The sequence below is a fragment of the Brassica rapa genome, chromosome A09 (genome assembly GCF_000309985.2).
Source record: "Brassica rapa cultivar Chiifu-401-42 chromosome A09, CAAS_Brap_v3.01, whole genome shotgun sequence".
Classification (NCBI taxonomy): domain Eukaryota; kingdom Viridiplantae; phylum Streptophyta; class Magnoliopsida; order Brassicales; family Brassicaceae; genus Brassica; species Brassica rapa.
The window spans coordinates 32,137,235-32,161,345 of record NC_024803.2 but is presented as its reverse complement, the minus strand read 5'-3'; the positions used below and the strand labels follow the sequence as shown (position 1 = coordinate 32,161,345).

The 24,111-nt window shown below is 33.6% G+C and overlaps 1 protein-coding gene and 1 long non-coding RNA gene across 2 annotated transcripts; both read right to left on the bottom strand.

The window, feature by feature from the left end:
* Nucleotides 1–2,963: 2,963 nt before the first annotated feature.
* Nucleotides 2,964–13,514, bottom strand: LOC117128549. The gene is made up of 2 exons (XR_004451912.1): nt 10,471–13,514; nt 2,964–10,368 (listed from the first exon to the last, which is right to left on the bottom strand). It is a non-coding gene; the product is annotated as an uncharacterized LOC117128549 (long non-coding RNA).
* A 1,230-nt stretch (nt 13,515–14,744) lies between these two features.
* On the bottom strand, nt 14,745–15,800 carry LOC103840914 (LOB domain-containing protein 38). Its single transcript, XM_033281191.1, has 2 exons — nt 15,509–15,800; nt 14,745–15,409 (listed from the first exon to the last, which is right to left on the bottom strand). The coding sequence occupies exons 1-2, from the start codon at nt 15,690–15,692 to the stop codon at nt 14,856–14,858; spliced, it is 738 nt and encodes a 245-aa protein (XP_033137082.1). The 5' UTR covers nt 15,693–15,800; the 3' UTR covers nt 14,745–14,855.
* Nucleotides 15,801–24,111: the final 8,311 nt, after the last annotated feature.

The window sequence follows — 24,111 nt, the reverse complement described above, 5'->3', positions numbered from 1 at the left end:
TACCTTTAAATTAGTGGAAAATGAGTATCATCTAATTAAAAACCTGCAAAAAAGATAGATTAGTAAGAAAGACATGAGACAAAACTGAAAAATTCATATAAAATTTGGTGTTTTCAAGTCAAAGAGATTAGAGTGGGTTTGGAGAGTTTTAGTTTGGAAAAAGAGTAAGAACTTTATACAACAAGAAGTTACCAAATGAAGAAAAATCAGACATAAAAACTTACCAAAACGCTCAGAAAAATCCAGACGACTTCCTGGAAGTCCAGACGACTTTGTCAGAAGACTTCCAAGAAGTCCAGACGACTTCCAGACGACTAACAGGTAAGTCGTCCCAGAAGTCTTCCAGATCTGAAAAACCTGCATATCAAATCCAGATCTGAAAAATCTGCATATCCAAAAAAGTTCAAATGACTTAAAAAAAGAAAAAATGAGTGGAAGATTAAATAAATATATATTTACAAAACACACAAAAATACATATCTAAAATTAATAGATCTACCTTTAAATTAATGGAAGATGAGTACCATTTGATTAAAAACCTGCAAAAGAGATAGATTAGTAAGAAATACATGAGACAAAACTGAAAAATTCATATAAAGTTTGGTGTTTTCAAGTCAAAGAGATTAGAGAGAGGTTGGAGAGTTTTAGAATGATGAACATTACATTTTTGTTGCAGCCATTTGAGAGGAGAAGAGAGAATGTGTAAATTTTTCTTTATATAGGGAGACTAAAAATCCAATTAGGTTAAATATTTTTGACTCAGACGACTTCCTGGACGACTTAAATTTCAGTCGTCTGGTGAAAAAATTAAAACAGACGACTTACATGTAAGTCGTCCAGAAGAGTTTAATATTTTTAGCGGGAAACTAAATATTTTTAGCGGGAAACTAAAATAGAAGAATTTCCAGACGACTTACAAGTAAGTCGTTTGGTTTAAATTATTTAAGCGGGAAAATAATTTTTTAAAAAAATTTTAGGCGGGAATATTTGGACGACTTACATGTAAGTCGTCTGTTTTAATTTCTTCACCAGACGACTGAAATGTAAGTCGTCCGAGTAAAATGATCCGGTTAGGTTAAAACGTACATTGGTAAAATTAAAGGTTCGGTACGATGTGGACGACTGAAATATACGTCGTCTGAGTAAATTATTCAACAGACGACTGAAATATAAGTCGTCCACACCCTAAACATAACTCCTAAACTTAATTATCTAATTAAACACTTCATAAAACCAAATCAAACTTGAAAAGTGTTTACTATACACAGAAATAAACACATATAGGTGAAAACTAATTTTTGAAAAAAACATTTTAGTTTTCCAAAATCTAACCCTAACAATCCATACAATACTACAACATATGTTTGCCAAACTCCTAAACCAAAGTATTTCATGATTCACTACTTCCACTCATCTATCTTCAAAACAAATCAATTTTATCATATCTTAATTTATATCTCTTAAAACTGTTTATAATTACTTGATTTTTATTTTTCACGCATCAAAATATTTTTTTACAAGATTTATAAATTATTTTTAAAATAAACTGGTACCAGACGACTTACACTTCAGTCGTCCAGACGACTTCCAACATCTCAGACGACTCAGACGATTTACTGGGGCTATATTCGTAAAAATGGCTTCTGTTTTTTTGTTTGGTCACAAGGGACTGAGCTGTAATTTCACTAGGCTTTTAGGTTAGTTTTGCATTTGATTCAAGTTTGGGTATAGGTTTGGGATTAAAATCAAGTTGTGGGTTAGTTTTGGTAAAAACCCCAAATAACATTATATATGGAAAAATGATATTCAAATATGTATATGATATATGGTATAGGATATATGATTTTGGTTTGTATTGAAAATCTGTATAATATTCAAATGATCTATTTGAATATTGATACGTATATTTAAGAAAATAATATTTTCATGTTTGTTAATTTATTTATAGTTCATAATATATTTATACTTATATTAAATTTAAAGTTAGTATATCTTTTAAATATATATAGGCTCATTATTTATAGATCCATTTAGGTGTATATGTAAGCCCAAAACCAAAAGACTTAAATGTCATTAATGAATTTTATTAATCCCTTGTAAAAACAAGGATATTTTTGAGAAATATACAATTTTCATTAAGAGTATAATTTAGGAATGATCCTCTTTGATCAATGAAAAATGTTTCACAATCCTATGAGTACTAAGATTTACGTTTACTTTTTTCTTACTTATATTCTTTTGTCGGCTTGTATTTTCTTACTAATTTAAGTCCTGTTTTAAATGACTAAAGAAACTCATTTATAGGCTAAATTCATAAGGGAAAATTGTTTTTGAGAGCAAAAAAATGATAAGTATGTCCTTTTAAACTAATATCTATTTTGTGTTATTTTTGCCCATAACATCCTTTAATATTTTTGAAAATAAATTTAATAAATAGTTTTACAAACGAAACAAAATTGGAAAATTAGTAACTTTTGATAAAATACCAATATGAACTTAGTGGTATTTTTTCAGTTCTAAAAAGGTTTAAATCATAAATTTCAGATTATGTTCTAAATAAAGTAGAAATGACATTCTACGAAGTAAAAAACAAAATCCACTTTTTTCATTGAATCTACAATGTTTAGAATACGTGATCTACGTAAATAAGAGTATTCTAAAAATATTTAGAATACACATTCCACGCTTAACCTACCGATCTAAAATATTTAGAAATCAAAATCTACACATTAATATAAATCTACAACATGTAGAAACCGACTTCTATAGATTTACTGTAAATCTAAAACATGTAGAAATCAAAATCTACATATTACTATAATTCTAAAAATCTGTAGAAATTGATTTCTACAGATTAGTTCTATTCTACGGATAAAAAAACAGTTCCTAAAAATATGGAAACAAAATATTTGAGAATATTCACTTTCATATTTTGAAACAAATCGATTTTTTTTATAAAAAACAAAAAAAAAAACAAAAAAAAACAAAAAATTACAACGTTAAGGGCATTATTGCCATTTTAAAAATAATTAGCCTAATGAGACATAAAGTATATGAGATTAGTCTAAAGAGACATAGTTATCATTTTTTTTGCTCTAAAAAAAACAATTTTCCCAATTCTTAATAACTAATTTTTTGTTACATCAAGTGGACTCCCATGACTTAAGTGGAGGAGGTGATGAAACTATATTGGACCCATCGAAAATTGTGGCTGCTCATGCTATTAAACACAAATCTCACTAATGTTATTTATGCTCATTTCATTGATTGACTTTAGTCATTCTATATCTTACTCTCTCCATTGTATAAAGTAGGTCTGGGCATTAGAACCATACCCGCGGAACCGAACCAGTACCGACCTGAAAACAGTTCGGTTCGGTTTCGGTTTTGTTAAAACCCCGAATTAGAGTCTTTTGTTTGATACTCTCGGATAACGGATCGGTTCGGTTAAAACCCGGGATCCGAAATATACCTCATTAATAACGTTACTCATGTTCATTACTTCTCTTCATTACTCTCGTGTGTCGAGTTCGGCCGACGAAAATACTCTCGTGTGTCGAGTTCGGCCGACGAAGAACGAAGAGTCTCTGTCTTCTCACGCGGTAACACCACAGAAGAACGAATAGTCTCTATCTCCTTAGATCGTAGAGTCTCTTTTGCACGCTTGTCTCGACTGTCGAATTTGATTCCATATAAATATGGAGAGTTCCGATTGCATGAGTTCATATTCTCAATTTCATCACTCAAAAACCTTTTCAAATAGGCCTAAGGTAAACTAATCCCTAATCGATTGTAATTGCTTAATAGATTGTTCTCGATTGTTCTATATTAGTTTAATAGATTTGTAAACCGTAAATCCGTAATCGATTGTTCTTATTTGTTTTGCAATCAATTGTTGTTATTTTTTTTTGCAATCGATTGTTCTTACTTTTATGGCAATTGATCTTAAACAAATTTTATATTTTCTCGTTATTTCTGAATTGATTGTATTTGTTTTCACAAAGACATTCTTCAGCATCGCTTAATCCAAACAACAATGACAAAGAAAAAGACTTTGTTCTTGAAGAAACACATGAAGAGCTTATCACTCATGGCAACAGGGGAGAGAGGAAGACGTTTGTGAATTCAAGTGGAGCTACTTCTCAGCCAGCAAAGGAAGCAAAGGTTATGAGCCCAAAGTCCCGTATTTGGGAGCATTACACTCGGACCAAAGGGAATCGAGACAGATGCTTTTGTCACCACTGCAAGAGGAGTTTTGCTTGTGCATCAAAATCTGGTACTTCAAACCTGGACAATCATCTTACAACCAGCAAATTGTATCTGGCATGGGAAGCATGACGAAAAAAGAATCAGGCAACCATTGACGACGATAGAGCAGTGAGGTATACTAGAGTTTCTAAGACTCAATTCAGAGAGGCAACAAACGAGATGGGTGTGATTGGGGAAATGCCACTCTCATTTGTTGAGAGTATGGCTTGGAAGCACTTCTGCAACAAGATAATCGAACTCAAGCCACACTCTATGAGCACGGAAACAAGAGACATTGTTAAATTGTATGTCGAAAAGAAAGCGATATTGAAAGCATGGTTCAAGGCTAATAAACAACGAGTTTCGCTTACCACTGACATATGGGTTGCTCAAACAACATGTAATGTGTAATGGCTTATTCTGTTTTTGAATCGATGAGCTTGTTCTACTATAATAACTCATTTTTGGTACTGTAGGTGTGAGTTCTATGGTAGTCACACTTAATTTTGTGGATGCTTCGTGGCAGCTAATGAGGTTGATCATCGGTTACAAGTACATCACATACCACAAAGGTCAGACCATTTCAACTGTGCTTCTAGATTGTTTGGCTGAAAGGGGAATACAAAAGATTTTTTGCATAACTGTTGATAATGCAACTGCAAATACCTCTGCGCTTAGGAAATTTCAGAGTAGCTTCTCCTTACTTTCAAATGAAGCCTTGTTACGGATGGAGAATTTATGCATATGTGATGTGCAGCACACATCATAAACTTGATCATTAAAGATGGTTTGGCTGAAGTGGATGAGAATGTCTCAGCAATTCGTAATGCAGCTGGGTATATTAGGTCTCGTACGTCTAGATTGAGGTCATTTGAGCTCCGGGTTTATTCGGGAAAACTGAAAAGGGGTAGTTTGCCACTGGATTTTAAAACTAGATGGAATTCAACTTACTTGATGATGTCGAAAGCACTTGAGTTCAGGTTAGTGTTTGACAAGATGGAGGCGAAGGACATGCTTTACAACGACTATTTCATGGAGTTAGAAGGTGGAGCACAACAAGTTGGACCTCCTGCTGTGGTTAACTGGCATTGAGAGTTTAGTAAGGTTTCTGATCATCTTCTACAACTCCAAATTGGTTGTGTCCGCAAGCACATCTCTGAACTCCTATAAGTGCTATGGTGAGATTGTAACAATCCAGAAGAATCTGATGGGGTTGAGTAATAATATATACCTGGGTTTGAAGCCAAAATCTGAAGATATGCTTAGGAAGTTTGATAATTATTGGGATGGTATGAAGAAAATCAACAAGATGTTGATTGTAGCAACAGTTTTTGATCATAGAAAGAAGAAGCAGTTTGCTAAAATGTGTTTTGAGAAACTCTATGGAAAAGAAAGTTTAGATTCCAAGGAGATGTATCAGTCAGTGATTGATGTTTTGCGCTACATGTTTAAGGAGTATAGTGCTCGGTCTAATAGAGGTGAAGCAGTGCAAGGGTCTCAAACCAATCTAGCTGCATCTTTTGGTAGCCAAGAGCAACCCTCTTTCGAAAGAATCAATTTGATCAACAATGAGATGGGTTACGAGAGGATAGATTTCATGTATGAGGAGTTGGTTGGGAAAATAGAAGATCGTGAATCTAGGGATGAGTTGGATACCTACCTTAGAGAGAGTGTTGTCAATTCGAAAGTCATGGTTGGAGTTGAGTATGATGTTTTGTCTTGGTGGAAGTTCAATTGTGAAAAGTTGTTGGTTCTTGCAAAAATGGCAAGAGATACTTGTAATGCAAGTCTCATCAGTTGCTTTCGAGAGTGTTTTTAGCACTAGTGTTCGATTCATAGATTCATACAGGAGCTGTCTTACTCATTATATGGTTGAAGTTTTGATGTGCTCAGAGCAATGACTCAAGGCAGGCATTCGATGTGGTGATGCTAGACTGGTGACAATTGAACAAATTCTCACTGATTTTCAATATGAAGATAAGCTTAAGAGAGGTAATTTTCTTCTCTAATCTTATATGTTAGTTTTTTCAATATGTTTACTAATTATATTAACTTTTTCAGAGTATGATAATCTGAACTTGAACGAAGACTAAGAGAGTTCGTGGTATCTGTTTTTGTTCTTTGCTTACAAGGTAAAGCCGCTTAAGATACTTTATGGATTGAGCTTTGAGGTTGGTTGATCATTTTTATTTGCTAATATAAGTTTATTCTTTTGTTGCAGGACAAGTTTTGGAGTATGGAGAAGTTTTTCTGTTGAAGTTTGGATCTTGAAGGATTGTTGTTTTATGTTTGGTCTTTGTTGTTGCTCTAGTTGTTAATGATCTTGAACTCATTTTCGGAGTATGCTTCTTTGTTTGGTTTTGTTGTTGTGGTTGAACTCATTTTCTATGAATGTTGTTGTTTTTAATTTATGTTATTTGTTTGTTTTTGAACTCATAATCTCGACTTTATATTAACATAATGCTAACTCATGTTCTTCATTTTCAACTCATTTTTTCCATTTTCAACTCATTTCTACTCATGTAACTTTGGATATTTGGATAAATAACAAGCATGTTTGGTTACTTTGGATGTAATTATCCGGACCCGAACCGTGTATAATGGATAACCGCGGGAATTTTCGGGTTTTTTTTTAACATTCGTACCCACCTGAACCCGAGAAGATCTGACTCGAATCCGACCTGAGTTTTTAAAATATCCGAATGGGACTTTTTTCAAAACCCGTAAAACTCGATATCCGAATTACCCTATCCGAACCCGATTGGGTATTCGAATGCACATGCTTAGTATAAAGAGTATCACTTAAACACTTTTTACATATTAAAAATATTAAAATATATTTATGTATTCATTAATATAATTTTTTTAAACTAACAATGTTTGAAATAAATAATTTTTTTATATGAAGTTAAGTATAAAATATATTGGAATTCTAAAATAATATTTTTATGTAACAAAGATAAAATGTTAAAGTAAAACTTTTTAAAAAACAAAACGAGTATTTCAAAATAAACATGTAAAGAGTATAACTACCTCACTTCCATAAAAGTAATACATAAACATTACTTCCACGAAATCATGATTAGACATTAATTAAATGTATTGAAAGTTGGAGGATGTGAATAAACCCCACTTTCACGTCCCAGTATTCTAGAAAATGTTCATTAAAATCTTCAGATTGCGGAATACCAACTTTTAATATTCCAATTTAAAACCAAAAGCATGGAAAATTATTTTTAAAATAGTTATTTTATTTCTTTTAAACATGAATCAAAATACATGTCTATTTCGAACTAGCAAACTATAAATCGCATGTAGCAAATAAAGCTCATTCGTTTATACTTTTCCAGCTCATTATTATATACTAGTATAAATTATAATTCTCTTTTCGTGTTCACTATTCATTTTTACAAAGATTGTGAAAACTAAGGCTTTGAAAGGTAAAAACAGTTCAAGCAGAGCAGATTAAGCGGATCAACTACAGATCAAAGAGATCATGTGAGAGAAAAAGAGATCAAGCGGATCAAACAATTTATTACAATCATTATAGCTAGTATAGCTGTAAGTTATTTTGATACAATTTTATATTATTGTTAAAATCTAAAATGATATAAATAATATATATATTTTTAGAAAATGATATAAAATATGACTAAAACTAATTTATTTATATACATATTAGGAAATAATATGATTTTTCTATGATTTTTTAAAACTTGAATTTAAGAAATCTAGATTTTAATATCAAACCAGGTCACGATTTTAGCGAGTTTGACCGGTTTTTGACTGAATTTATCGGTTTATATTAAATCTGATTTTAACACAACCCAAAACTAGTTAGAAGAACGAGTCATAGTCCGACCGGTTGATCCACCGTTTCACTAGTCCGGTTTCCAAAACATTGATTATAGTTTATAATGACAAAAGCAATTTAAGAATAAATGATATAACTAAATAATAAAAATTACAATAAAATACATAATGTGTCGATACAATACATACATGACAATAAATATTTCACTAAAGTTATGTAACCATATTTTAAAAATTAAAATATGAAAAATTAGTGATTAACCAAATATGTCTTTATGCAATTAATAAATATATATATATTTAAACTACAATATTATATATTTACATAATTCAGAACACACATCATATAAATAATTTAGATAAGTGTTAAATTTATTTGTATAGTAAAAGATGTAAGCAAAATAGAATGAAAATGTATTATTTATAGAATAATATTAAATATATTAACTATTTGTAATAAAATCATTTATTGGTCCAAAAAATAAAAATTGGTGAACAGCTCCAAATGTCTAGTGGACAAATCTACATGTAGAATATCTGTTTTTTTTTTAAAAAAGACAAAAAAATTGGACGGCTTGCGAATCTCTGCAAAACAAATTTTTAAAACAGAAAATGGAGAATGGATGATTCAAGTACAATTCTCCTACAACAGCAGATGATCTGCATTTCTCCTGCCTCTCATTCATAACCTAAGAGGGGTTTGTTGTTGTTGATGATATAGATTAGAAACTTGGATGTGAGATAACAAACTAAGTCCCACATTGGAGAATTAGACAAAGAGTGTCTAATATATAAAGAGATGTCCAACTCTAATTAGTACGAGGCCTTTTGAGATGGAAACCAAAAGTAAATCCATGCGGGCTTGCCAATTAGGTCCAAAGTGGACAATATCGTACTAATCGGATAATAAAGAGTTGGACACGGGATTTCACAATCCCAACAATTGGTATCAGAGCGCAGTTGACGAGAAATCTGCAAGAAAGACCGAAATACCCTTTGAATGATGAATGAGTGATGAATGGGTATCCTATGAGTTAGGAATGAGAGGTGTGTGGCAGAAATCAAGTCAGAAGATCTTGGAAGTCAGTTGTGAGACACGAGATGAATGTGATCCTTAGTTTGAAGGGGAGAATGTGAGATAACAAACTAAGTCCCACATTGGAGAATTAGACAAAGAGTGTCTAATATATAAAGAGATGTCCAACTCTAATTAGTACGAGGCCTTTTGGGATGGAAACCAAAAGTAAATCCATGCGGGCTTGCCAATTAGGTCCAAAGTGGACAATATCGTACTAATCGGATAATAAAGAGTTGGACACGAGATTTCACAATCCCAACAATAATGGACAAAACTAAAAATATTAAGGCTCTGAATGGTAATTATGGATTGAATGATGCAGGATAAGCGGTTCAACTGTGGTGTGATTCTACCAGTTATAAAAATATATAGATACGTTGTATTTATAGATATTTTTGTTATGGTTGATGGTTGGTCGGAATGTATATTTTAAGTTGTTCCCACTTCGTAAGATCTCCAAATCACTTATGTCCAAACAAATATCTATCCTCATTTCAAACGATATTTCTTCTTTTTTTTGTTTGGGATAAAATTTTGACAAGTCTCATTTTACAAGAAATTGAGAGTTGTAATTGTTGATGTACAGTACAGCCTAGGGTCTGAATTCAACTTTTTATAGATATAAGCAATCGATTATTATAGATAAATGTCCTATGAATTATGTGGTAGATTAAGTTGTATATAAACCGTCGCTTTTGAATTTGGGATTTCACCAATATTATTTTAGTTTAAATTGTCAACTAGTACACCGGTTGAGCTACTAACACCGAGTATACCTGGATCATAATTAACAATGACGTATATGATTTTGTAATCCAAAGAACATCATTAGATTTTTCATGTTTTTTAGTTTGAAATTACGCTAGTATTAACGAATGGTAAGTAGACTATATGTATTGTTTTTTAATATAAGTATGTTTATGGAACCAACGTGTTATTGGTCTATTTCACTGGAGCTTCTACGCCATCATCCACAAAGCATAGTAGTGTTATTATACCTTGTTATGTATTAGTTCCTAATTAAACAAATATGAAGAAGAAGAAAACTAAGAAAAACAAAATGCCTTTGAAGATTCCACGAAGGTAAGTTAGTGAAAACCGGCTCTTTACGTTGTCCAAAAGCCGCCTCTCACCCCCACAAAAGCTTTCCCTTTACAACCCAAACTTTTTTTGGTTCTTTCCAACTACATCCAATACATAATCCATATCTATTATATATTTATCTAATACTATAAAGAAGAGGGTGACTCTCTTCTCAGAGAAACACGTCATCAAATAGAGAAATATGGAGGTGACACGTGGCATGGTCATTTAAAAACTAATTGCTTTACTAATATATACTAATGCCATGAGCTTATGACCTAATCGTTCTTAGGTTTAAGGAACTCCATCTACATATTTTTCTTCTAAAATAAAAGACATGTTATAAAAATAATATTTCGTCCAAGATGTATTTCTTTATAACAAAGTTCTTCTGTTTTTTTAAGAGATGAGTGCTATTTATTCTTCTTTTTTGTGCACAAGTGCTATTTATTCCTCTTTCATAATATCATCTTTAATAGTTCACTTTATTTTTTCTTCAAAATAGAATAGTGCTATGATAGAATTATGTTATACTCTAATCAGTCGCGTATGCAGAATTTTATTTTTGAGAGGTCAATTTGATAAAAAATAAATTTTGCAAGGGTCAGTTCGCTTAATTCATCATATTTTTCTTTAGAGATACATGTATTTTTTTTTGTTTGCAAAACTTTACATGGGTCAATTGTCCCCCCCCCCCCCATGTATTTATGGAACCAACGTGTTATTGGTCTATTTCACTGGAGCTTCTACGCCATCATCCACAAAGCATAGTAGTTATTATACCTTGTTATGTATTAGTTCCTAATTAAACAAATATGAAGAAGAAGAAAACTAAGAAAAACAAAATGCCTTTGAAGATTCCACGAAGGTAAGTTAGTGAAAACCGGCTCTTTACGTTGTCCAAAAGCCGCCTCTCACCCCCACAAAAGCTTTCCCTTTACAACCCAAACTTTTTTTGGTTCTTTCCAACTACATCCAATACATAATCCATATCTATTATATATTTATCTAATACTATAAAGAAGAGGGTGACTCTCTTCTCAGAGAAACACGTCATCAAATAGAGAAATATGGAGGTGACACGTGGCATGGTCATTTAAAAACTAATTGCTTTACTAATATATACTAATGCCATGAGCTTATGACCTAATCGTTCTTAGGTTTAAGGAACTCCATCTACATATTTTTCTTCTAAAATAAAAGACATGTTATAAAAATAATATTTCGTCCAAGATGTATTTCTTTATAACAAAGTTCTTCTGTTTTTTTTAAGAGATGAGTGCTATTTATTCTTCTTTTTTGTGCACAAGTGCTATTTATTCCTCTTTCATAATATCATCTTTAATAGTTCACTTTATTTTTTCTTCAAAATAGAATAGTGCTATGATAGAATTATGTTATACTCTAATCAGTCGCGTATGCAGAATTTTATTTTTGAGAGGTCAATTTGATAAAAAATAAATTTTGCAAGGGTCAGTTCGCTTAATTCATCATATTTTTCTTTAGAGATACATGTATTTTTTTTTGTTTGCAAAACTTTACATGGGTCAATTGTCCCCCCCCCCCCCCTATATTTAGTTTTTATTCATCACTCTATTTTTTATTCAAAATAGAGTATCATTAGAATCAGTGGTGGAATTAATAGAGTGATGAATAAAAACTAAATATATTATTGTATATATAGAGTAAACCCATTTTTTACTCTATTTTATAGAGTGAATATAAAGTGAAAGTATTTTTTACTCTAAATTTTATTTTAAAGTAAAAAATTAAGTAAGGTTAAAAATGCTCTAAAGACATGTATTACATCAAATATGAACGCTAAAATAGAGTTTTCTATTTTAGAATAAGATATAGGAGTATATTAAAGATAGTTTAACTAAGTATTCATACGTTATGTGTATTGAGCATAGATGATTAATCACAATATCACATCAATGTATTTTACATTAAAAGGATCTGCAAGACATGATATTTTAGTTGAGAGATGGTTATAAGAAGTTTGGGATGATACATATCTATATCAAAACTGACAAATGAAACCATCTCAAACCCTCTTTTTTAGAAAACGATACCATCTCAACCCCATTTCTATATATTTTTCAAAAACAGAAAAACTTATATAGGTAATTTTATTTCAATATATATATATATATATATATATATATATTTTGAATGAAAGCATAGAAATGAGTCGAATATATTACGAGTGAAGATGTATTAGATGTTAATCAATCAGCAATAGTCACTTTATCTTACGTAATATTCTTATACATGTAGACAATTTTCTTACTTAAGGTTTTAATCTTTATCGTATAACAATAATTGTATCAAACTATTGAATAAAAATGTAGCGAAAGACAAAATAAACAGGGAGATAATGTTTATATATTTAGGGAGTCATCAAGATGATTATCAAAATATCAAGTTGTGTATTATAAATTATATGTAATATGTTGGTCCGAAGTCTGTTGGGTGAAAAGGACTGGCCGGTGCATTGGAAGATGTGTGTGTGCAATTATGCAATTATGAATATCCTTTATATATTAATCGAGAAACATTACAATCTTTAAATGTAGCCACGTGTCATCATCAGAATGAAATTCATAAACTTTAGAAAATATGTTGGTCCAATTAAGTATATATTATACTTTTCAATAAACTAATCATAAAATTAATTAAAGTATACAACTACTATTTTATTTTCTTTCCTTAAATAAAAGCTACGAAATTATCAAATATGACTAATATATATATATATGACAATTAATGATTGTAATAATAAAGATTTGATAATAATTTATATCTCATCCATCGTTTTTGTTTAATTTTATATTATTAAAATAAATTAAACAATCAAAATAGCTATAAAATTAAAATATAAATTTCTACATATATGTTATATTTTTAAAATTAAAAAAAAACGACAAAATTACTAAAACTGTTAAAATTATTATGTTAAAAATTAATGATCAATGGTTTAACATCTCCTATATATTAATAGAAAAACATTTAAAAAGTTTATAACATGTATTTTATACTAGTTAAAAAAAGTGTCATGTTGAGTTGTCAAGTAATTGAAAAGTTAATTTGTTTACGTGGCGGCTTAAAAATCAATTGAGAATTTTGTTAGTCCAAAATTAAATTGTTAAAGAATGTTATATTATATAGTATGTACATTATGGACCATTCATTTATCAAATTGAAATTTATTATATATATAGTAATAAATTTCCTAATGTGATTATGATATATATAGTAATTACCTAATGTGATTATGATATATATAGTAATTAATGATTTTAAATAATGAATATTTGCTAATAATCTGTATATTTTCTATCATTTTTGTTTAAATCTTTATTATTAAAGTAAATTAAACAATTACATTAATCATATATTAAAAATTAAGATATTTTTGTATATGTTGTATATTGAATTTTTTTAAACGATTATAAATTACTAAAACTGTTAAAAGTCTCACATAAACTTTTGTGATCAATGTTTATTTTTTTTTCTATAATAAGATAAAATGATAATGAAATCACATAAATAAATAATTTTATTTTAATAGATGTTTATGTTAATATATATATACTTCATATCGTTTAAATATAATTATATATCATATACGATATATATGATTAATTGTTTTGATTTATTTGTCCTAAAATAATTGTGAATAAATAAGAGTGGTCATTTAGTTTGTATGTGCAAGATAATTTATTAAATAGTAGTAACTGATTTCCTAGTTATTTAATTTTATTATTTCATAATATGCAGAAAATATATAAAATAAGTAATAAATATAAAAAATTTATTCAGCAGAAGGTGCAGATCTTAACCTAAGTATGTATCTTTTCAATAATTTTGAATCTTAAAAGTTTTCTAAATCTCAGGCCAAAATAAAAGAAAAAAATGAGAATAAACTCAAAAATTAATATTTATATCGAGCAATAACCAAAATGACACAAAAAGTAGAAAAATATCGAAGATAGATAGGATTGACACGTGAACGTAAACTTCTCATAACTATAATTAACTTTTAAATTGCTAAATCATGATATAAAACTGAGCTGACATAGTTTCATTGTAACCAAATAGTAGGCATGAGATTCTTCTGCCTAAACGTTAGTAAAAAAGTTTAAATCATGATATAAAACTGAGCTGACATAGTTTCATTAGTAAACAAATTATATAATTAACAAAAAAGTTTTTAAAAAATTGTTTAAGGGTCAAAAATATTAATTTGATCAATAATATAAATTTTATTTTGTATACGATATTTCTTAAATAATTTTCATATAAATTTATTCTGCGCAAGGCGCATATCTTATCCTAGTATACTCTTATAACATCTCCAAAGTATTTTATTTTCTACTTTTTGCTCATTTTTGATCCATCGGTTTTTGGAAGATGTGTGTGTACAACTATGCAATTATTATCGTTATTTTTTAAGCTGAATGCAATGATGATCATGAAGAAAATAGTACACCACCGTCTCTAATTATCTCAGTTACCATTAATCTCAACTTTGGTTAATATCTCATAATTATATAGAAAAATCATTTAATTTGCCGGCGTGCCACATTTTACCGAAATATTATGAAAAACAAAGTTACATAAAGGCCGCTCAAGCAAAAAGGTTGAGCAACTTTGTAGTTTCTCCTCCTACGCGTACGAATCTTTCACCAGCGATGTTGTCCATAAACGGCGTCGTTGTAACGGATTCCCCTGAGTACATAGACGGTGTTTCGGGTCGAACCGTTTCCTCCTTAAGCGGTGTCGTTTTGATCGGGAAAGTAGGTAGTAGAGAGAGATCTAGCTCCGACGACTGTCGTTGTTGTTGTTCTGACGCTAATCGTTTCCGATTAGGCGGAGAAGCGGTAGGCCTACTGGTTCTAGAGCTCGAGAATCGGCAGTGGTGGTAGGCACTCCTGTCACCGCAATCATTCAACATCTCCGTGCAGATCTCCGATGCTTCGTCGGAAGTTGTAGACGGAAACCCTCCGAAACCACCGTCGCGTGTTAGAAGCTCCGGCATGGGTCTCAAAGAACCGCCGCGAAGAACCGTCTCAACCGCGGCTTGACAGATACTCCAGTTCCCTGTCCACAACAACCCGACGGCGCCGTTTACTGGGTTCACAGTTCTCCCACAAGCTTCATAGAGCAAGGACTGGAACAAAGCTGCAAAATAACCCCTAACGACGATCAGACAACGATGACGTCATAAAGAAACCAAACAAAGGAGAAAGAAGATCGCTTGGTTAAGTTTGGTTAAAGTACCAGGGCTTTGAGATTCCGGTACGGAGGAGATAAATGACATTAAACCGGCACGGCCGAAAAACTTAGCGACGAATACGGTGGCATGGCCTTGAGCTTCGGCGGATTCGATCCATTGGATGCAAGGACGGAGGATGCAACTCTCGCTGCAACCTTTTCGAAGCACGCGACAGCCATTGCAACTCATACTTAAATGTTCTCTTAATTAAGTTTGCTATTATCTGGGAGATTCACATTACTTTGAAGAGAGATGGAGAGAGAGAGAGGGACAAGGGTTTCAATGTTTTATTGATGATGAAGCAGACCAATGCTATTATATAGACATTTTTGTAAGAGATTATTATATAAATGTATTGTTTGAGCATATACTTGAGTTACGGAATGGGTCATGCTACAGACTAAAGGGTTTATTTTTAATTGGATAATAACTGTTGAAGTGTCCTCCTACCAATTACAAACAAACTAGGTGATAACCCGCGCCTTGCGCGGAGTGAATTGACTCGGTGATTTAATGTTTGACATTCAAAATAAAGTCTGTATTTGCAATATATGATTGATAAAGTAGGACTTTATAATACCGGAAGAAAGTTTCAAGAACGGTAAAAACATATTTAAACAATAAAATAAGTCTTTTATAACTTAAAAGCTTATTTATTATTAAGATGCATAATTAAAGAATTTATCATAATAGTTCTTAAGTAAGATATTGAAAGCCAAAACAAAAATATAAATGTGAATAGAATACTAATAAAACGAAAAAATCTCCAGTGTGGAGCTGCGCACCTTAGCGAGCTTGGTCATGTCTCGGTTCTAAGATACAGAGTGTACTCTGCTTCAAAGTGTTCTCGTCGAGATGAATAGTCATGTCTCTCTTCTAAGAGAAAAGAGTGGGTTATATAGTTCATACAATATATACACGTTCAAGAACCATTATGCAGTGTGGATGAAAAATGCTTAGCGAGCTCGGTGATGTATCGTTTCTAAGATTCAGAGTATTCTCTTCTTGAAAGTGTTCATGCTGAGTTCTTCGCCGATATGAATGTTCATATCTCCCGTATAAGAGAAAAGTTAATTACGTCTTCATCTTCTCGATTCTGTGTTTCTAACTTACATATGTTACTATCTAGTGCTTCGCGATATGCACTGACAGAGCACACCCGTATATGTTCTGGAAAGTCTTCATGATGGGAAATAATCTTTACGATGGTACGGTGATGTCGTAACTTAAGCTTTACGTGATAACTCATTCCACGAGTGGTTTTTTTAATTTTCTAGATCAATGAAATGTTTCCAAAAATTCTGTAATAGCAAAACTAATTAAGGCAACTAATTTGTGAGAGTCTCTGTACAATGGACACGTGTCATACATGGTGTGAAAGCATTAACTCCAATGCTCCTCTTTTAATATATAAGGGATACAGAATGGTTACTTACTATTAGAGGTTGACAAAAGAAAAAAACTTATTGTTGGAGAATTTGTTATTATTTTCAGCATATTTAATACTGCAAAACTGCTACGATTTTGTAATAAGAAAAAACTATATAATTAAACCGATGAAAAGGAAAATTAATTTAAAATTAGTGTTTATGAAATTTAAATAAAAATAAATAAAAGAATGGTATGTGCTTGTTGACTAGTTGGTGATGAGGAGAGAGAAGAAAAAAAAGTTAGATTCCAAGGTGATGGGTGCGAACGGCTCCGTGTCTCCGCGAATAGTTATGCCTCCTCAACCATTGGTTCTTTTTATTACAAAAGTAATATATTATCTTTTATAAATTTATACACTAAAAAGTTGACAAAAAAAAATTTCTACACTAAAAATATTCATATACATTGTTGCGTCATGCGTGAACGATCTCGAGTATTCGATGGAATTGCCAAATAAAAATAGCTTTTCTACATGTCCAATCATTTTGCTGGTTGACAAATTTTAGTAGTTTCGAGTTTTAATTAATGCTACAACTTTCTCAGCCGATATTCGACTATTTTAGCATAGATTCTCAAATGCAATGTCCTAATTAAATTCGAAATTGATACTTATAACGTATCCCACTTCTTTCAACTTTCAAGTTCGTTTTTCTTAACGTCTATTCGTTAAACTAAATTTCCATATCTTAACTATCACATGTAGGATTCATAGACTTTGTAAACAATTTATTATAATTTATCAAACCGATTAAATTGTGTTGTTTAGGGTTAAGTCTGGCTGACCCTTCAGTAAAACAAATCCACTATCTGACCCTTAAATCATCCTTAAGGGTTTTATTTTAGTGTTTTTTTTAAATAGGCTTTTGTCGACGATATTGTCTCAAGTGTGTGACCAAATCAAATATTTCTTCCTCTTTTACATTAGTAAGCAAGAAAGATAAATATATACTACATCCTTATCATAGTTATATATATTTTTATATTATAAAATTTATTTAATATCTTAATAGTTTGATATACATATTTTTGAAGTTTTTATTGTGTTATCTAAAAGTTAAAACAATATATTAGATCAAAATAAATATAAAAACAAAAATACTTTTAATATGTGTGATTCATTTCAAAAATATACTAATATGATAAAATGCATAACGGTATTATTAAGCAAAACTTTTCATTGAAGTGTATGTAACTACTCACTCGAGGTGATCAAAATGGTGTCATTTGATGTCTTACGTGGTGTCATCCTTTTTTTTTTTTTTTTAACAACATAGCTTTATTTAATTAAATTGTGAAAGGATAATACAAATATTTAATCAACCAAACAGGAGGAATATGAAAATTAACAGAAGAAATAACTTGTTGAGTTGCTTTTCTTGCCAAAACATCAGCCGCTTGATTCTTTTCTCGATTAACAAATTCCAGTGAGCTTTCCGGGAGCATCATCATCCAATATCGAATATCACAGATCAAATTGCCAATTTCTATATGATCCTTCACTTGATTTATAATATTGCATAATTCCTTATTATCTCCTTCGAACCAAACTCTTTGCCATCCTCGAATCCAAACTTGCTGGAGAGCATACAAGAAACTCGATGCTTCGCCCACCAGTGACGACTGTTGCCTTTCCATTTGCGCGTATCCAGATCCCAGATGACATCCTTTATCATCTCTCAATATCCATCCTAAACCAGCTTTATCATTGTTCCCAGAGCTATAATCAAAGTTACATTTAATCCAACCACTTGGAGGCGGCTCCCATTTCGAGGATTTAACTTCTATCACTCGGTGTTGTTGTCCAGGTTGAATAACATTACGATGCCATTCAATATTAGCATCCATCGCACGGCGGACATCCTCTATAGGATGTACATTTCTCTTGGAAAAAATAAACTCATTTCTTGACTTCCAAATCAGCCACAACATCCAGAATACAAGTAACTTGTTTATTTCATGATCGCCCATTGACTCCATCACCCCAAAAAGATTTCTAATATTATCTTCCAGATTATTAGAAAAATTTTGAGTAACAAGCATACCTGAACAACGCCATATTGCATATGCATGAGGGCATAAGAACAACACGTGGTTAATGGATTCATCATCAAGGCAACATCTTTGTCATGTTGGATCCATATTAATTCCCCGTGTACACAATCTAGTAGCAGTAGAAAGAGCTCCTGACACCACCCTCCATAGAAATTGCTTAACCTTTGGGAGAATATTCAAATCTCATATCTTTTTCTTTACTTCCAGTGATCCATCAGGTCTCAGTATTTCCTCCCCCTCATGATAATGGTGAGTAACAGCCCAGTACCCAGATTTGACTGTATATTCCATATCTTTTGTAAAAGGCCATATGAGCTTATCCTCTGTAGAGTATCTAGACAAATTGATCTTCAAAACCTGAACTATGTCCTGCGGCTGTAGAAATTCTTCCAGTTTCTGAAGATCCCAAGATACAGTTTTCTTATCAATAAGTTCCTCCACCTTCATATTTTGATTATAAGAAACTTGTAGAACACGTCTTGGAGGATTTTCCGGTAGTCAATGATCTAACCAAACATTAGTGTTCTTTCCATCTCCAATCATTGTTCTCAAACCTTTTTGAAGTAGGTCCTTTCCTACTTGAATAGACTTCCAGCCATAAGAGGCTTGCTTTGAATTCGATGACTGTAAGAATGTCAACGAATGATGATACCTTCCTTTGTAAATCCTACTAAGGAGAGAGTTTGGATTTTGCCATATTCTCCATGCTTGTTTCGCCAATTGGGCTTTGTTAAAGCTATAGAGGTCGCGAAATCCCATCCCCCCTTCTTTTTTTGGCAAACACAAGCGTTTCCAAGATATCCAAGAAATCTTCCTTCTTTCATCTCCTGTTCCCCACCAAAACTCAGAGATAATGGAGTTTATCTCATCACATATTGTCTTTGGGACAAGAAAACAGCTCATAGGATATACCGGTTTTGCTTGAAGAACCGATTTTATCAAAACCTCTTTACCTGCCTGTGATAAATTTTGATTATACCACTGAGAAGTAGTCTTTCTGATTTGTTCCACAATTCCTTTGAAATCTTGGACTTTACTCTGACCAAACTGCTCAGGGAGACCTAGATATTTACCTCCACCTCCTGTTCGATAGATCTTCAATATATTATGAACCATATTCTTCACTTGATAATCAACCCGCTTTCCAAAGATGACTGAAGATTTCTCTAAATTAACTTTCTGACCCGAAGTCTTCTCATACATATCTAATATGTCTGCCATACATAAAGCATTATCCTCATTAGCACGGCAAAAGAAAAGAGAGTCATCAGCAAATAATAAATGAGAGACCTTAGGGCAATGCCTAGAAAGTTTCATTCCTTGAAATCGATTATTCATCTGAGCTTGATCAATCATTTGGCTTAAGGTTTCAGCACAAAGAAGGAAGAGATATGGTGATAGAGTATCTCCTTTTCTTATCCCCCTGGAAGGCTTTATCATGCCATATGGGCAACCATTAATCAGAACCGAATAGGACACCGTAGTAACACAAGTCATAATCCAAGATATGCAAATAGGATGAAACCCAAGCTTGATCATGATGCTTTCTAAAAATCTCCACTCAACCCGATCATACGCTTTACTAATATCAGTCTTGATGGCCATATATTGTTCAGAACAATCTTTCTTAGACTTCAGAGCGCTTATCAGTTCATGAGCCACTAAAATATTATCAGAAATCTGACGACCTGGAACAAAAGCAGCTTGTGATTCTGAGATTACGACACCCAAACACCTCTGAATTCGAATACCCAAAACCTTTGATATTAGTTTATACGCAACTGTACAGAGACTTATCGGACGGTAGTCACCCATATCTGCAGCCTCTGGAAACTTTGGAAGTAGCACTATATTTGTGTGATTAATCCCATTATCCATAATACCACTCTCAAAGAATCTTCGAACCATGTTACAAACATCTGGACCGATTATATCCCAAAATTGTTTATAAAAAGCAGCCGTGAAGCCATCTGGGCCAGGTGCTCTGTCTGCTCCAATGAGATCCAAAGCATCTTTTATTTCTACATCTGTGACTGGGGCAATGAGGTGAGCGTTCATCTCCATCGTGATCTTAGGTTGAATATTAGGTAAGCACTCATCTAATGGTATTGTTGGAGTAGAAGAAAACATGCTTTCAAAGTAATCTTCAGCAACCTTTGCTATAGTTTCCTCTTGTATGTGGAAGACTCCATTCTTATCTCTTATTTTAGAGATTTTATTTTTGCTTTTCTTCACCTTAGAAACACCATGATAAAATGGAGTGTTACGATCCCCTAAATTCAACCACCGGTTCCTGCTTTTCAGTTTCCAAAACTCTTCTTCCTCTCTGTATGCTTTGTTTAAATTCACTCGTAGCTCTTGGATTACTTCAAGTTGAACTGAGCTATCACGGAGAGCTTGATCTATTTGTCCTCTGATCACACTTATACGAACAGCAGAATTTGTTTGGTGTCTTCTCTTCCAGTTAACAATCTGACTCCGACAATGGCCCAGCTTCTGATTCCAACCTCTGATGAATTCTGTCTGATCCCAAGCTCCAGAAACAGTCTCAACAAAACTCTGATCTTCGAATAGCCTTTTATCATAGCAAAAGAGTCATTTCCTTCGTTGATATTTGTAATCAATTGACACAATCATGGGTCTATGATCCGATTCTGCAATCTCCAAATATTCAGTACTAGAATTTGGAAATTTATTCATCCATGAGGGGTTTACCATCACCCTATCCAAGCAGCATTCAATGATGTCATTTCTTCGACGACCAACCCAACTGAACTGATTACCAAAATGTTTGAGGTCCTTCAAATCACAAATCTGAAGCATCGTATTAAAATTCTGAAAACTCGACATTGATCTTGTTCTTCCCCCTATCTTCTCCTCTGGTTTTGTTATCTCATTACAATCACCACACAACATCCAAGGCCCCACACGTGTAGTGGCTATTCTTTGAAGTCTTTCCCACAGAAGATGTCTATATTTCGGTTGAGGGTGCCCATATACACAAGACAAATAAAACTGAAAACATTGATATTCAACATGAAGGTCTACAAGTCTTTCATCACTGGAAATGCAAGAAACAGAAACATATGACTTCCAAAATACAGTGTTGGGGTCTAAAACGGTTACGACAAATTTAACATCCAAAACATCCGAGGAAGAAAGTGAGAATTTATCCGAAGAGTACTTCTCGCAAAATAGACTCTTTCTTACGAAAAAGCTTTACGGAAGAAAGAATCGAGATGCCCGACGAAGGCTCGAAACAGGTCGCTGCGTAGCGACCGAGCTCGAGCCAAAGCTCGGTCGCTACGTACGATCGCTCGGTCGCTACGTAGCGACCGAGCCCAGCCAAGCTCGGTCGCTACGTAGCGGCTCGTCCCGCTCGGTCGCTACGTAGCGACCGAGCTCAGCCAAGCTCGGTCGCTACGTAGCGACCGAGCGATCGTCCCGCTCGGTCGCTACGTAGCGACCGAGCTCAAGCCAAAGCTCGGTCGCTACGTAGCGACCGAGCACTCGTCTCACTCGGTCGCTACATAGCGACCGGGCTTGAGCCAAAGTTCGGTCGCTGTGTAGCGATTGAACCTTTCCGAACATCGATACGACACCAGTCCATGCATTCTCGTCAAACTTTCGAATGCTATCTCCCGAAGACCGTAGCAAGCTCAGTCCATGTTTCCCGCTATTCTAATTCATCGATCAAACTTCGCGGATTAGAAACCGCGGAAAACTCGTAGTAAACGTGTCGGATCGGAAAACGGCCCAAAGGGACCTAAAACACGATTCGAAGCCCATCCTACGATTTTCCTAACCAGAAGCCCGTAAACCACATCATGGTTCACGCTTGGCCCACGAGGAAGGATAAATGTCAAGTTTCCGTGGATAAATACGGATGTTTTGAAGATAATTGTGAAGAACGGGAAAAATGGAAAATCTCCAGTTTATGCTATGACGGCTTAAGGGCAGAAGAGTAAAAGCGTAAACCGACCTTGGAGCTAGTATATAAGGAGTCCTAGGCGAGGAGCAGAGGAGAACTTTTCAGAGCAAACTTAGCACTTAGAGCAATTTAGGCAATTTTCCGTTTTTGTTATTTCGAGCTGCGACTCAATTAGGTTTAGCCGTCTTAGGGTTGCTAGAACTAGGAATCTCGCCGACAGCTCTCGAGCCCAGGCTTATACCTTGTTGTAACGCTCATACGCAGATTCGGAATAAGATCTACTTTGCTCTCTTTTCGATTTCTTATTTTTATCGTTGTTATTCTCGTGTTCTGATTGCTTGACGTGTGGTAATTAACAGATATCCGGGTCCTCTGGGAAACTAGGGTTTTCTTAGTTTCCTTATTTAAACGGAAATCGACAGTGTGAATTTCGGTTCCCACAGTTTGGCGCTAGAAGGAGGGGGACTTACGGATCAATCTAACCCGCAAAAGCCACTCAACGATCAGGAACGATATGCGAGATTCCACGTGTGCGAACGTCATCTCATTCAAGGGGGGAGAAACGATCGATCGAGCCAAACCTCGAAACGATCTCCTTGTTATCGAGTTGACGATTCGAGATATCGACGTCGCTAGAGTACTAATCGATACCGGAAGCTCGGCCGATATCATCTTCAAAGACACTCTTGAAAAGATGGGGATCAGTCAATCCGAAATCGCGAAATACCCAAGCCCACTGCTAGGACTTTCGGGGGAAACGACCATGGCCTATGGATCGATTAGACTCGCTGTCAAAGCCGGAACCGTGACGAACATCACAGAGTTTCTAGTCGTTGACCGCCCCGCGTCTTACAATGTTATCATGGGGACGCCATGGCTGAACACCATGCGCGCAATCCCATCAACCTACCATCTTTGCCTCAAGTTCCCGACCCCTAACGGAGTCGAGGTAATCTGGGGAAATCCAAGAGTTTCGCAGGTTTGTTTCGCCGCGGAACTAAAACGAAAGAGACCGATCCTCGAAATTACTCCTAAGAAAGCGGAGAAAAAGACCTCCAGCAAAGATGCGCGAAGTCAAAATTCAGCGGAATTCTTCTGGCAATCTCGTATCATCGCAGCTCTAGATGAAAAACGCGAGCCAACATGTGAACCCGTGGTAACGATCTGTCTCGACGAAGCCTTCCCAGAACGCTG